This window comes from Sylvia atricapilla, chromosome Z, assembly GCF_009819655.1.
Source record: "Sylvia atricapilla isolate bSylAtr1 chromosome Z, bSylAtr1.pri, whole genome shotgun sequence".
NCBI lineage: Eukaryota > Metazoa > Chordata > Aves > Passeriformes > Sylviidae > Sylvia > Sylvia atricapilla.
This window is the reverse complement of record NC_089174.1, coordinates 80,002,669-80,017,079: the sequence shown is the minus strand read 5'-3', so window position 1 is coordinate 80,017,079 and position 14,411 is coordinate 80,002,669. Positions and strand designations below refer to the sequence as shown.

At 39.7% G+C, this 14,411-nt stretch overlaps 1 protein-coding gene across 1 annotated transcript in view; it reads right to left on the bottom strand.

Moving 5' to 3' along the window:
* The window catches only part of MAST4 (microtubule associated serine/threonine kinase family member 4), a 198,992-nt gene that overhangs the window by 144,999 nt on the left and 39,582 nt on the right, over positions 1-14,411 (bottom strand). The window contains exon 2 of the mRNA XM_066339021.1: positions 614-645. Within this exon, the coding sequence (XP_066195118.1) occupies positions 614-645 (32 nt within the window). The remainder of the gene's footprint in view (positions 1-613; positions 646-14,411) is intronic.

Genomic DNA, 14,411 nt, shown 5'->3' with positions numbered 1-14,411 from the left:
ACAGAGTAAGAAATTAGATGCAAATAAAAAATACAAGCTCCAAAACCAAACAGCTCAAAACCACTGAAGAGTCAACGCCAAGGTATACAAATCTAAGCAAAGCACAATTAAATTCAGTATTTGAGTAGATATTATTACAACTAAGTAACAATTTACATGATAATATATAGCCTTTATTTCCATAATCAAAATAGTATTTTAACAATTCTATACATTTAGTAGAACACATCTATTTTTTTTCCTACCTTCTCATCCACGGGACTTTTCAAAGTTCCATAAAAATGACAAATTTCTTTTGTAACATTCACAAAGAAAGCATGTTTCTTCCTCGATTTTTAACAAGAAAAATCTTTAATACAAAACAAAAACCTGAACTTAAGAACTTTTTATCCCTTTGGAAATCCCTCACAATAGCATCTCTAAAAAATGCTGACTGCACAACTCACAGGTTTTCATTTACAGTTTTCATTTCTTTGTATGTGTTTTAAGGCAGATCAACTGCCACATTTAACCTCCATTCTAACTGCCCTGGAAAGAAAGCTAGCCTACTCTAAATCTGTCAAAAATACATACTACAATCTAAGCACAATAGAGAAAAACTTCATATACTCACAAGCTTCCTCTTCTTGGAAGGCTCAACTCTTTCTGCAACAGAAAAAAGTTACACTATATTAGCAATAAAATATTTTAATTGGAGGTGGTCTTTTTGAGAGTAATCCTCTCATCCCATCAACAGCAGAGAGAACGAAAGTTGTATACTGGGACAGTAAAAGATGTTACAGATTTTACATGTACCACCTTCCTTTCTTATTTGAAATATTAACATTAGCATTTGGAAGAGTGTATACCTTTTTATAGCAGCAATATTACAACATTTCAAGCAATAGACAGATCTTAAGGAAAAGCTTTACAATCAGGTATGATGCACTGGCAACAAGTGCAATTAAAATTTGCAAGAGTCACTGACAAAGATAAACTAAATTCTTTTTAATACTCATAATTTGCAAAAATTGTTAATAACAGGATCACAAACTGAACAGGTGACCATTGCCACCAAACTTTCTACACTATATTCTTAAACCCAAAAAATATTAAGTACGTAATAGTCTGGTCCACAATAAATAATTACAATGTATTACAATCTTCTGCAAAGTACTAGCATAACAACAGAAACACCACTGTTAAACTTTTCTACTTTGCTGAGAACATTTAAATAGTCAAACTACAGTATAACAGTTAAACAACATTTTATGGGATTGATGAGATAGCCTCCAGTCAAATGGAAACTGCAAAACTGTTATTTTAGTGTAGAAGAAAGCCACAAGATCCATAAAGTTGTGCCCATCAGAAACAAGCAAAATACATATACCACAAGTATATACTGTCTTCTATTGTATAAATCACAGAACAGCTGAGGTTGGAAGGCATCTCTGGATATCTTCTGGTCCAACCTACTCACAGCAGAGGAAACTGGAATACTCCAGACTACATCTAGTTGGGTCTTGAACATCATTTTGAACATTTTGCAAAGACAACACCCACAACCTCTCCGGGCAATCTGTTCCAGTGTTCTGTTACCTAAATTTCTTTTTATTTCTCACATGAACATGAATGCTACATTAGTTAAGCATTATCCTTGCAATCATGCCCAGGAGGGAGAATCAGCTGCATTCAAATAAAAGCACAACTCGTCTGACGTAGAGGATACAGAGTCAAGATACATTTGAAGTTGAAGGGCACGATGCTTGTTGAAAAACAAGGTTGCATATGCAAATGGTTCAACTTACAGGGCTGGATGCATTTAGCAATTTAATTGCATTCTTTTATGTTTATTTACAATGACCTCACAAAAAGCTGTTTTAAAGTATGTAACAGACACTCAGTTTACATTCTAGAAGTTGTCAAAGGGAGTAACTGAAAAATTTACTTCCAAAAGTAAGTAAATTATATATATGCCTGCTGTGTATGTGCATATGCATTTATTCATACAGCAAAGAAAGTTATAGGTATTGACCAGAAAACACGTATGAGAATACAATCAAATGGACAAAAATAGTTCAGCCAGGCACCTTAGATAAAAGGCCATAAGGGAATGAATAATTATGTATTCTTTAGAGAGTTTTAAATGGTGTGCAGTAAATAAAGCCCGGGCTGCTAACTGAATGATAAGGACTAAAATATCAAGTAGCAGCTCAATTCCTGAGCACCGCCCATCCTGTTCACTGAATGAGGAAGGAAAAAATAGTGTGAAACAATGCAATTAGACATCATAATGCAAAGGCATAGGAGAGCAGAATTAGGGGCCTTGGTAACAAATTCTTGTACTTCCTAGGAAGTTCCAGCAACTGTTCAGAATTTGCATTTTAAAACAACATCTTTTAGCATAACATGTGCTTATGTACAAAAGAACAGTTACACCTGCATACAATATTGCATTATGAAGCTGAGTAATTCCCCTCAATTTAAAATGTCACATTCATCATGAACAAAATGTTACTGCAAGTTAGAACCCACGTACTTCCCTTTCTGTTTTTTTTTCTTCAGTATTACAATGTCATTGTGTTCTATTTCTATCATGTAACTTTACTGCTAATGGTAGGCACTGTCCTACTGTAATGGACAATGCTTGTGGGAAAGCCGCCAAACAGTAGGACCAAGAATCATGCATGAGTCTGAGTTGCAACATGTACTTTAAAGTTTTTGTTTTATTCAATCAGAGTGTTTTGGTTGTAATTGATCATCGTAACAGCAGCACAAATGAGAGGCACTGGCTTCTGTAGACACCTGAAGTCACGTTAGTCTCCTGGCACATTCTCACGGATGCCATGCTGAAGCACTACTTTTGACTATCAAATGAAGTTCCAAAAGAATAATGGCTCACTGATAAAGATGTTAAAACCTGCCAAGACCACCCCTTATAAAGGAAAAAATAAAGCAAAACCTTCAGAACACAATTCACACAGGACAATCTACAAAACATTGCATTGCTAAGGCTGGATTTTAAAACAATATATGTATAAACAAAAGAAGTAACCTCATTTTTCCTATCTAATACAAGCATGATGTTAAAATGAAAGGTCACTTCTTCCATGCTTCTTCAGCTGGAGTACTTTCAAGAAAAAAAAGTAACCTAAAATATACTAAACTACGCATATTTTTCTCTCTCAGATCAGACTAAATTATTACAGCTCCTACATGATTTTTTTGGTGTTACTTAGGATTCATCCACCCCAAAGACTTTTCCACAGCCTGAAGGAATTAATAGATTATTGGCTATGTCATTATGACTTTCTCCCTCCTAAGAAGGGTCACCAACATGATGCTAGCTTTGCCATTGTACAGCACAGCTCCACAACTGGCTCTACACAAAATAGGTGGGAGAAGCATGAAAGTGCTCTACATGGGGCTTAGATCTAGCTTCTGGCTCAGATTAGAGAAATTATTTATTTCCTAGCTATACAAAACACTATTCATTCTAAAAAGCAAAAGACAAGACTTTTACCCTATCTCTTTCAGCTATTTCTGTCACAGCCACATGGAACAAGGACGACTGATACCAAACCAGAAGTCACTCAGTTCTTCAGGCTTCCAACACTCCAGCCCAGATCTCATTTAAACTCCAAATGACCTGCATCAACTTTTCTGGCAGTTCAGTATTTCCTTTATGAAAGCCTCAGCAGAAGACCCAGAAGACCTGTCTGCCCTCGTTCCACTGCTCAGCATCCAGAGCATGCAGACTGCTGAAGGTAAAACTTAGCAGGGTCAGGACCTTTGGATCACATACTTAGGAGGCAAGCACCTGGGGCATTAAAAAGAGAAAAAGATGCCTTCACTACGACTCTGCATGGTTCTCAGTCACCAGCTCTGCCCCAGAGGATCCCACTGTGCTCTTTTGCCCTTGTCCTACATGGAGTCCTCCTCTGGCCAATTCAAGTTGGGCTGGTTTTGGGGCTCTTTCATTCCACTGCAATAACACAAAGCAGATTTAATGGACCAGAGACTCTTGCCCTTGAGGCCCTGTGTGTCCCAAAAACTATTGTCCCAAATATCATACACGTTGCCTCAAGTTTAAGAGATCCGTGCAAGTCATGACAAATTGCTGTCATGAAGCATTAAGAACCAAGTATATTGAATGTAATTGCAGCTGTCATTAATCAGTTCAAACTCTCAACTCTGTACATTTTTCTATCAATAACATGTTTTGACAAGAACAATGCTTTTTGATTATTTCAGTAATTATGACTCTTCCTCTGGTCCTACACACCTCTAAGACACTTCAGTATGCACAAGTTCAGTGTCTTCACCACAGTGCAGATATTCAGCCTTATAAACAGATCACAGAGAACAAATTAAACACAGTCAACTTTATTCTTGGTCAAAGCCTTCACTCTACTAATCAGAAATATGGTTTAGAAAACAAAACTATGTAAATAGATTTGAACAGAAGAGGTGACTTAGAAAACACTAACTTCTTCACATTCCTTGAAAAGATTACCAGCAATTTACAGAAAATTTAAAATATTGAATTTTGTCCTCTATACACAAGGAAGAAAAAATGCCATTAACTAATTGCTTGTTACTGGTTCAATTTTAAACAACCAATAAAAAGTTGCAGCATTCATAAACTACCAAAGACACAGCTAATATTGTTGATACAAGGTTGATTTTACAATCACAGTAAATCTGCTTCATCTTCCAACAACTGCAATTTTCAAATATTCAAGAAGTCTTTCAGAGTTTCGAGTTGCTCATAATAGTAGTCTGGAAAAGTGCACCTTTTCCAAACAAATTTCAGTTAAGCATTCTTCAGCTAGTGAAGTGTTAAGTATAATAAGATTAATTTGAGGAGGTTGTAAAGCACTGTTGCTCTTACCCATCAATCATAAACTGTAAACATCTGACAGCTTTCTGGTAACCTGTGTTAGATCTTAACAGCTTAAAATTGTAGAATTATCACTGCATTAATAACAGTAGGAAGGAAAAAATCAGCAGGGCACAAAATTCACCTTATCATCATCAATGACAGAAAGACTTACTGCTTTGAGGAATGAATTTGAAGGATTTCTTCTTAAGCAATTACTATGTTTTTGTTGAAGATAAGCTGGTGGATGACAGCAGATCTTACATTTGGATGTGGCAATAAGGAAAGAAGTGCAAATAACAAAGTATTGTTTCAAACTATCAGAGAAAGGTATTATACTGTGCAAGAGGTTTTTACAAGCTAATCTTGACCTCTTTATAAGATTAATATATCAAGTCATTGCACTAATCCATTCTAAATACCTTCTAAGCAAGGCAGTGGCAGGCTATGCTTTTTATTTTATTGCTTCCAACTTTACCAGCATTTGGTTCCTTTGAACCACAAAGCAGAGACCTCTGTGTGGAGACAGATCAAGCACAACAAATGGCAAGTGTTAGTGTCTCACACTAATGTGCATCCTCCACTCTAAGTTTGTTTCTCTTGCAAAGCTGTCTTTTGTTTCTATGACAACTTACAGTGTTTCCTGGTTCCAGGAATAGTAAGTCTTTGCCTCAGAAATGGTATTCTATGAACATCAGGGTGGAATTTTAGGAGTGGCTGTTGACCCAAAAAATTGTAGTTGAACACAGGATAAACCAATTTTCAGTAAGATGCTGAAAATACATTGAGGTCTTTCTTTGTCAGTCAAGGTGCTTTCACATGGATCTGATTTCTCTCAAAACAGGTGTAACTACAAAACTGTTCTTCCTTTCAGATGACCCAAGTAAGCTTGTGTTTGCAACACCTCCTTCTCAGCAGTATAAGCTCTAGTCTTGTCCAAGATGCAATTCTATATGAACTTTTCTTAGGAACACTGTACCAATACCTGCTTCACTGGTAATGTAAGTCAAGATCACTATCTTTCCTTTTCCACACTTGCTGCCAAGGAACCAGGATTATTGATGCCTTAGGGTAAAGTCTGAACTTCTGCCTTTCAGCAGAAGGCTTACAGATTCTTTCCATTCATTCAGACACAGCCACCAGTTTACCAGGGTTTTTGCTTGCCTATTGTGTACTCTCACCAATGAAATCACAGATCATCCCTTCACAAGCATTTCCATGAACAAAAATTGCCACTTCTGCACTGGAAAGTTCTGGAAGATAGTTACCACTACTCAAGAAAGATGCCATTCACATTTGCCTTGCCACAAGATAGTGACCTTGACAGCAGAACACTCCTTGAGAAAAACCACAATGCTCCTTAATTCTTAACTCTGCACATTCTTAATTGTGCATTTCAAAACTTAAAGATGTTATTCTGCATGGTAACTTATTCCCCTCACATCCCCAAACTTTAAGTTGCAAATTAGCAGCATCACCACAGATTGTAATGGGAATATACCATAAAAGTGAAGAGGCACTTAAGCTCCAACTTGGCCAGAAAAAGCCACGTTCATTCAATTCAATATTGTGTGTTCTGTGAAATTCGTTTTTATCTCCTTAGTTAACTTTCCTGTTTTTGTTACAGGCACTGCTGACTCTATCCTACAAAGGAGAAACATATCTTTGTGCCAGGTCTGTGCTCTGAGACATGATGTAAAAGGAATATTCAGGTGCTAGGCATTATCAATTTAAATACAAATTAACTGGACCAAAAAATGCCAAATTGGCTATATATAAAAACCATATAATACCTAGAAAGCAACCATTTTATCACATACAAGAGCTATTTAAATAATCTATTTTCCTACAGATAAACCAGATACAACATGAAGATTTATAATAGACTACACTCAACTAAGTAAATGTTAAATGTGTTTTGCTTTTTACATAGTGTTCTAGAAATTCTCATATACCATTAAAGACACTGATCTGTATGAAAGATGAAACGTTTGAGAAAGATTCTGTGAGTTAACAGTAAGGATTTTCCTATGAAATACACTATAGTCTGAAGACTCTTCAACTGCGAGACTGGTAATAACATTTAGTAAGCAAGAGGTTTACCTTGTTAAACATCATTAAGGGATACAATACAATAATACTCCAAATTTAATTTTGAAATTAATTTACAGAAAACAAAGAAAAACAATTACACTAGGTTTTTTTGGTGGGTTTTTTACAGAAGACAAAGAAACTACTAGTTTCTTCAGAGAAAGTAGCAAGAACCTGACAGGTGAGTCAGTCACTCAAAGTAGTTTTGAGTATCATCTTTAAATCTTGGAAAGAGAAAAAATAACCAAACTGACACGGCCAGCGGGGAAAAAAAAAAAAAAGTTAGTGAATAAATAAGTAAATCAAAAGTGCTACAAACATACCATTTAGGAATAAAATAGGAATAAAATTCATCAACACAGAAAATAAGGCATGCCTATTTTACCACAATGGAGTCCATAACAATCAATGCTTCAGGGACATACCCAATCATCACTGAAAAAAAACAAAAACAAAACAACCCTACCAAACTGTACCAGTAACCTACTGCCCAAGTGACAATTAGGAATGCAGCTAAGAATTATTCAATGCTTAACAACATTATTTCTGCTGGATCTCATGTTCTCCATAAAAAGCAGCAGTGGCCACTATCTTATGACAATAATGCAGCACATCTTATTTGATAGTAGCTACTGTAATTAGTAAAAAGGTGAAAATGGTCTTTTAATGAGAAGCACAAGTCTTTCTGAAAAGAGAGCAATTAAACTGTTGCCAACATTAATTCTGTAAATCTCTGCATTAATTTTCTAGGCCTAATTTTCCTTTATTTCAAATAACTCACAGTAAAACATAGTAGCAAAACACTACCTAAGAGACTGTTGTCCACTTAGCTCTAAGTGTTACCCACATCACCTAGATGTTGCACTCCTAGCTCAACTTTAAAAAAAAAATGTTTCTTTAAGGAAAAAAGTGTGAAAACTCTGAATGAACTCTCCACCTCCAAGGACACAAAATCATCTAACACAGGATAGAAAATCTATGCTTCATTATGACCTGCTGTCCTACAGTTTATTTCCTCCCTTGGCAAAGTACATCACCACATGACTAATGGAGAAAATGCATGGACTGCAAAGTGTTTGAAACACCAACACTCAACAGATTCCAGCTGCCATGTTCCCATGAATATTCCCATCATGAGAGTCTAAAAGTGTTACTATCTATTAAGGGAAAAGGAGATAAAAAAGGAAAAAAGAAAAAAAAGGAAACAAAGTCACATAAGTCACATAAGACATAAATGCCAGCTACTGGCACAAGTGTTCATCTGAACAAATATAAACAATTATAAAGTTAACCAGAACTGGAAAACCCTACATCCATGGTTTAGCTAAAGCCAGTGATTTCTGTAAGTTCTGTTTGAATCTGTAGGCTTCTTCATCTAATAGAAGGCAGTGCTTTTTATATGGGCATACTTACAAAGGATTTTGCCTACTAGTAAAAAAAAAACAAAAAAACCCCACTACCACAGCACACAGTGGCCACTATCAACACTTCTTGACAACACAGTTGCTAAAGACGATTATGCCCACAAGAATCCAGATGCCTTCCTTTCCCCAGATGCAAATCATGTTTTGTATTATACAATTCAGATGCTGCTGCTGACTTTTGTTGAAATCAGTAACTAGAAGATAAAATGATTAAGCTTGCCCTCAGCAGGAGAGACTTGCCTGCACCCAGGCTTTGATTGCAATGTTTTTTTAAGTTATTTTGCACAGGATAGAAGGGGCAAAAAAAGTCAAAATATATTTGTTTTATATTTGTTTCTTACAGAACGGATTAGGACTAGCAAAATACAGGCCTTTTTCTACCTTGACATGTTCACAACAATCAACTGGAGGAGACCAAGCCAGAAGGGGAAAGTTCACTGGAACTAAGTTTAAGCTCAGCAGAACTGAGTCACAGAGTTTGGTCAAAGCTCTGCTGTGCCCACAGTGCTCACCCTCAGACCTGCAGGTCTGAGCTCTGCAACTGCTCTTCACACATGAGAGAAATACTTGGGGAAAAACAGAAACAAAGGGCACACAAAACTCACTTTTTCACCCAGAAAAAGCACATGGAACAGCTTTTTGTTCTGTTTTGTAATGACAAAACATTACATATTCCTTTCAAAAGATATCTCTTTTGCAGAAAAAGGATAGTCTATATTTGCTCTGTTTATGATACCAGATCTTCTGCCGCTTATGCAATTGAAACTCCCAAAATTAGAGATTTTGCTTAATGTTGACATTTTAATCATTTTTTACAAATTCACATTTGAGCAGTTCAACTGATCCCACACAACTTACTAGTAATATACTCCACTGATGTGAAAGAAAGTTTCAAGTCCTGAACCAAGGGTCACACTGGAAAAAGTGAGTCTATCTGGAAAGCAACTTGGTAAATATTAATCCTGTTTCTGAAAACAGTATAGTCAAAATGCACATTTCATTTTTTCACTTCAAAACTTTAGTCACACATTCCTCCTAACATTTGATTTTCCAGCTTCAATTTCAGCAGAAGCTTCATTTCTTACAGGGCTGTAATTGCCCTGAAAATTTTGAAGATCCTCTAAACCAGATTAATCTAAACATAGTTGTTTGTGGACCTTTTCTCCATGTCTTGCCTTGTCCTTCCTGTTTGCCACACTTGTTTGCTGCTGAACTGCAGAAGGCTATTGTCACTATTCCTCTTCCTATTTGGTAGGCAAGAGGACCACCAGCATGAACTGTTTCATAAAGAGTCAATTACCAGTCAACACATACTCCAAATCAAGAAAAATTGATTTCAGCCTCTCCAAAGATAGTACAACAAAAATCCCATGATCCAGATTGATATTACAGTGCTCTCCCTGCTGATGTTATCCAGGTTCTCTAATTAGCTGGAATCTCAATTTTAAGTATCCATCACAGGAACACATGGAAAAACGTAATCTAGAAATTTCAATGCTCTTTTTAAATATTCCTTTCCCTAACAGAAAGGGAACATAACACAAACCTTATCAGTCTGCTGTTTTTATCTTTATCTGAAAGCATCAAAATGTCTGCAAGAACACACACATCTACTGTATCAATCTCAGGTCTAACATCTCTGATGCAGAGAGGAAGCTGATGGCAAGCAGCAACTACCCTGAGGCACAACCCCAGCTTCCTAATACTGACAATTTCACTGGAATAATCATTGATAAAACAATAGAAATCACTAGACCAGTGCCGTACCACTGTGTGTAAGAATTTCTGAACTCTTGACATAAAATACTGTTTCATCCTAGACATAGTTTTCAGCTAAAAAACACAGCAGACAGACAATCCTTCTTCTATAAAAAAGCAAACATGTAACTGTGATAAATCCTTTTCCATAATTTATACGGTTACCTGGTCCCTCTGTATGCACTAGTAATTAAGTCAGGTATAGTTTATAGTTTTTATTTGGACTACTAACACACTAGATCAAATGAGATTAGGACTCAGATAGTCTTTTTGGCTTATTGCCATTTTATAGACAGTTTCATTCCCCTCCTTGTCCAATATGGGAAAATGATTCAAGTGAAACTACAGTAAATCACATCAGCAACTGTATTAAGTTTTGCAAGCACTACCTTTCTTAAATTTCCTTTTACCTTTGACTGATAATCCTATTTACGCCAGCTTAATAGGATCTAACAGGATCAGTGAAGGTTACTCGAATTTGTATCTCTGTCTAATATGTTTGTCTGCAAGTTTCTGTCACGAAATACCTGCTAATTAATGGGAAGAATTTTCCAAAAGCATGGATTTCTAGTGCAACTAGTCCAAAAGGCCCTCACAAATAAAAAGATAAAAGAACAATACAAGATACACCATCAGATTTGTATCTATTCAACATGAAACAAATGTAAAAGCCAACAGTAGTTTTTTCTCTACGCTTCCTTGATGGTTTTAAACCAGGAGACAAGCCAGTTCTAAAGTAAGTCTGCAAGAGGGAATAGTATAAAAACTTCCTCCCAGTTCACATACTGATTTATATTATTAAACTGGCAGGCTAATGTATCAGCTTTCCCCTTTTCTGCAGTCATGCCACTAAGATATTTGAGTCAGGGAAAGCCTCAGTGTATCTTCCATGCTATTTTCACTAGTGAAGACGACAGAATCACAGAATAGTTGGGGTTGGATGGCCTCTGGAGACCATCTGGTCCAATCTCCCTATCAATGCAGGGTCACCTAGAGCATGTTATACACAGGAATTTGTCCAGCTGAGTATTTAGTCTTCAGAGAGGCAGATTCCAGGACCTTCCTGGGCATCCTGTTCCTCTGTTCTGGTATCCTCAACATAAGTAAGTCCTGCCTCATGTTAAGGTGAAACTGCTTGTGATATTGCTCCTTGCTTGTCATGTCACTGGGCATCACTGAAAGAGTCCTGGCACCCACCTTTGGGATATTTATATCCACTGATGAGATCCCCTCTCAGTCTTCTCTCCTCTAAACAGGCCTGGCTCTCTCAGTCTCTCCTCGTAAGAGAGATGCTCCAGACCCCTCATCATCTTTGTGGCCCTTTGCTGGACACTCTCCAGGAGCTCCTTGTCTCTCTGGCACTGAGGAGCCCAGAACTGGACACAGCAGTCCAGATGTGGCCTCACCAGGGCCCAGCAGAGGAGGAGGATCAGCTCCCTTGATCTGCTGGCCACACTCTTCCCAGTGCAGCCCAGGATCCCCCTGGGCCTCCTGGCCACAAGGGCACACTGCTGGCTCATTGTCACCTTGGGACCCACCAGGACCCCCAGGTCCTTCTCTGCAGAGCTGCCCTTCAGTGGGGCAGCCCCAGCCTGTGCTGCTGCTTGGGGTTGTTCCTCCCCAGGTGCAGGACCCTGCACTTGCCCCTGTTGAACCTCACCAGGGTTCTCTCTGTCCAGCTCTCCAGCCTACCAAGGTCTGGCTGAAAGGCAGCAGAGCCTTCAGCTGTATCAGCCACCCCCCAGGTTGTATCATCAGCAGACCTGCTGAGGAACCTTGGATCCCTTCATCCAGGCCAGTGATAGACAAGTTGAGTGAGACTGGACCCAGTACTGATCCCTGGGGAACACCACTGACTACAGGCTTCCAACTGGATTCTCCTGTCCTGATCCTGACCCTCTGAGCTCTGCCATTCAGCCAGTCCTTGGTCCACCTCACTGTCCATCCATCTAAACCCTGTTTCCTGTGCTTACCTACAATAAGTAAGTAAAATAAGTAAAAGAATACTGATGCTCCTCAGTGTCCAGGAAGCTTACCAGATGACCTTGAATGTGATCATATGGCACATACAGGACATCCAAGGGATCAGGCTCAGCTAGCATATATTCAGGAAAGGCAGCTCCTACATGACCAACCTGATCTCCTCTTATGACCAGGTGACATGCCTGGGGGGATGACAGGAAGTCCATGGATGTAGCCTTCCCTCAGCAAAGCCTTCAGAGCCTACTGTCTCCTGAAGCATTCTGCTGGAGAAGCTGCCAGTGCAGGTCTCGGACAAGTGCACTCCTCACTGGGTTAAAAATCAGCTGGTGGCTGAGCCCAGAGAGTGGCAATGATCTTGGCTTACCCCCAAAACAGGCCCCACAGCCTCCAAAGGAAGGACCCTGAACAAAGGACCACCTGGGCTTTTAGAGCCTGTGCAAGTCTGGGGCCTTTCTGCTGAGTCACCAGCTCCTGCTGTTCTCTGCTGTCACCTGGCTGGCGAGGAAAGCCTCACGCACTTTGCAGCACAAGGGATCAGTGCCAGCTCACAGCCTCTTGGCCTCAGGCTCCCGTGAACTCAAACTCAATCAGCAGCTGCACACTGAGACAAAAGGGTAAAGGCAGTTCGGCAGGGGGAATCATGACCTTCGACTCACGAATCCAGAAACCCACTGACTCAAAAGAAGAGCAAGACTGAGCATGCAGACTAATCAGCATGAGAAGCAAGAGAATCATTCAACCAATAGAACGCAGAATACTAATTAAAACGAGAACTAGGTAACTTTGTAGCCAATATGTCTTCCTTTGCTGAAGTGGATATATAGTGTAAAGTTTCAAGAATGGGTGTTAGCTTTGCAGATTTACCACACAGCACTCATCTAAGCACAAATATGAAAGAAACAAATACCTCGGCTCTGTGTGAGAGATTGCTGACTGCACACCAGCCGACAACAATTTTAGGGACAATGGTGCCACAGCCAATTGGCAGACAGTCACTAGTGAGGTTCCCAAAGGCTCAGTACTGGCCCCAATGCTGTTTAAATCTTTACTGATGATGTGGATGAGGGGACCAAGTGTACCCTCACTAAGTTCATGGATAAGACTAAGTTCAGTGGGAGTGCTGACCCGCTGGAGGGCAGGAGAGCTCTGCAGAGGGATCTGGGCAGGCTGGATCATGGGCTGAGGCCAGTGGTGTGAGGGTCAACAAGGGCCAGGGCTGGGTCCTGCCCTTGGCTCACAACAGCCCCAGGCAGGGCCACAGGCTGGGACAGAGGGGCTGGAAAGGACCTGGGGGTGCTGGTGACAGTGACTGAACATGAGCCAGGCTGTGCCCAGGGGGCCAAGAAGGCCAATGGCATCCTGGCCTGGATCAGCAATGGTGTGGGCAGCAGGAGCAGGGCAGGGATTGTCCCCCTGTGCTGGGCACTGCTGAGGCCATGCCGCAAATCCCGTGTTGTTCTGAGCCCCTCAGTTCATGAAGGACATTGAGGTACTGGAGTGTATCCAGGGAAGAGCAACAAAGCTGATGAAGGGTCTAGAGAGTGGGTGCTATGAGGAGCAGCCGAGGGAGTTGGGGTTGTTTATCCTAAAGTAAAGGAAGCTCAGGAGTGACTTTATCTCTCTCCACCCCCTGACAGGTGGGTGTAGCCAAGTGGGGGGTCAGCCTCTTCTCCCAGGTAACAAGTGACAGGATGAGAGAAAATGGCCTCAAGCTGCACCAGAGGAAGCTTCAGTTGGACATCAGAAAGAAATGGGTTGTTAAGTACTGGAATGGGCTGCCCAGAGAGCTGGTGGAATCACCACCCCTGCAGGTGTTCAAGAAATGACTGGACATAGCGCTAGTTGGTCAGCAGGTGGTGATCCGTCAAAGATTTGCACTAACCACCTTCAAGGTCCTTTCTAAACTACATGATTCTGTGAGTAACATAGTTCTCTGAGGTAAAAAAACACCTGAATTTTTGAAGATACAAACCTTATCTCAGTGTGGCTGAAATACTTCCCAACACTGGTGTGACCTGACAGTCCCCCACCCCACTTCTAGGCAGGCATTTCAAAATCTAGCTCACAGCTTGGTCCCATTCCACCCCTTTTTTGTGTGTGTACTATGCACTCCACACCTAAATGAGGTTTCATGCTGACTAATTTAACCATATTTTAAGACTGACTACACTTCTGTAATATTTTTTGCATACATACTAGCATTTATTCTAGCCTAACTATTTATAATACTATTTCTGCCACAGCTACTTCTATTTTTAATCAACTGGGAAGCATGCAAGCAACACTGAGATGGA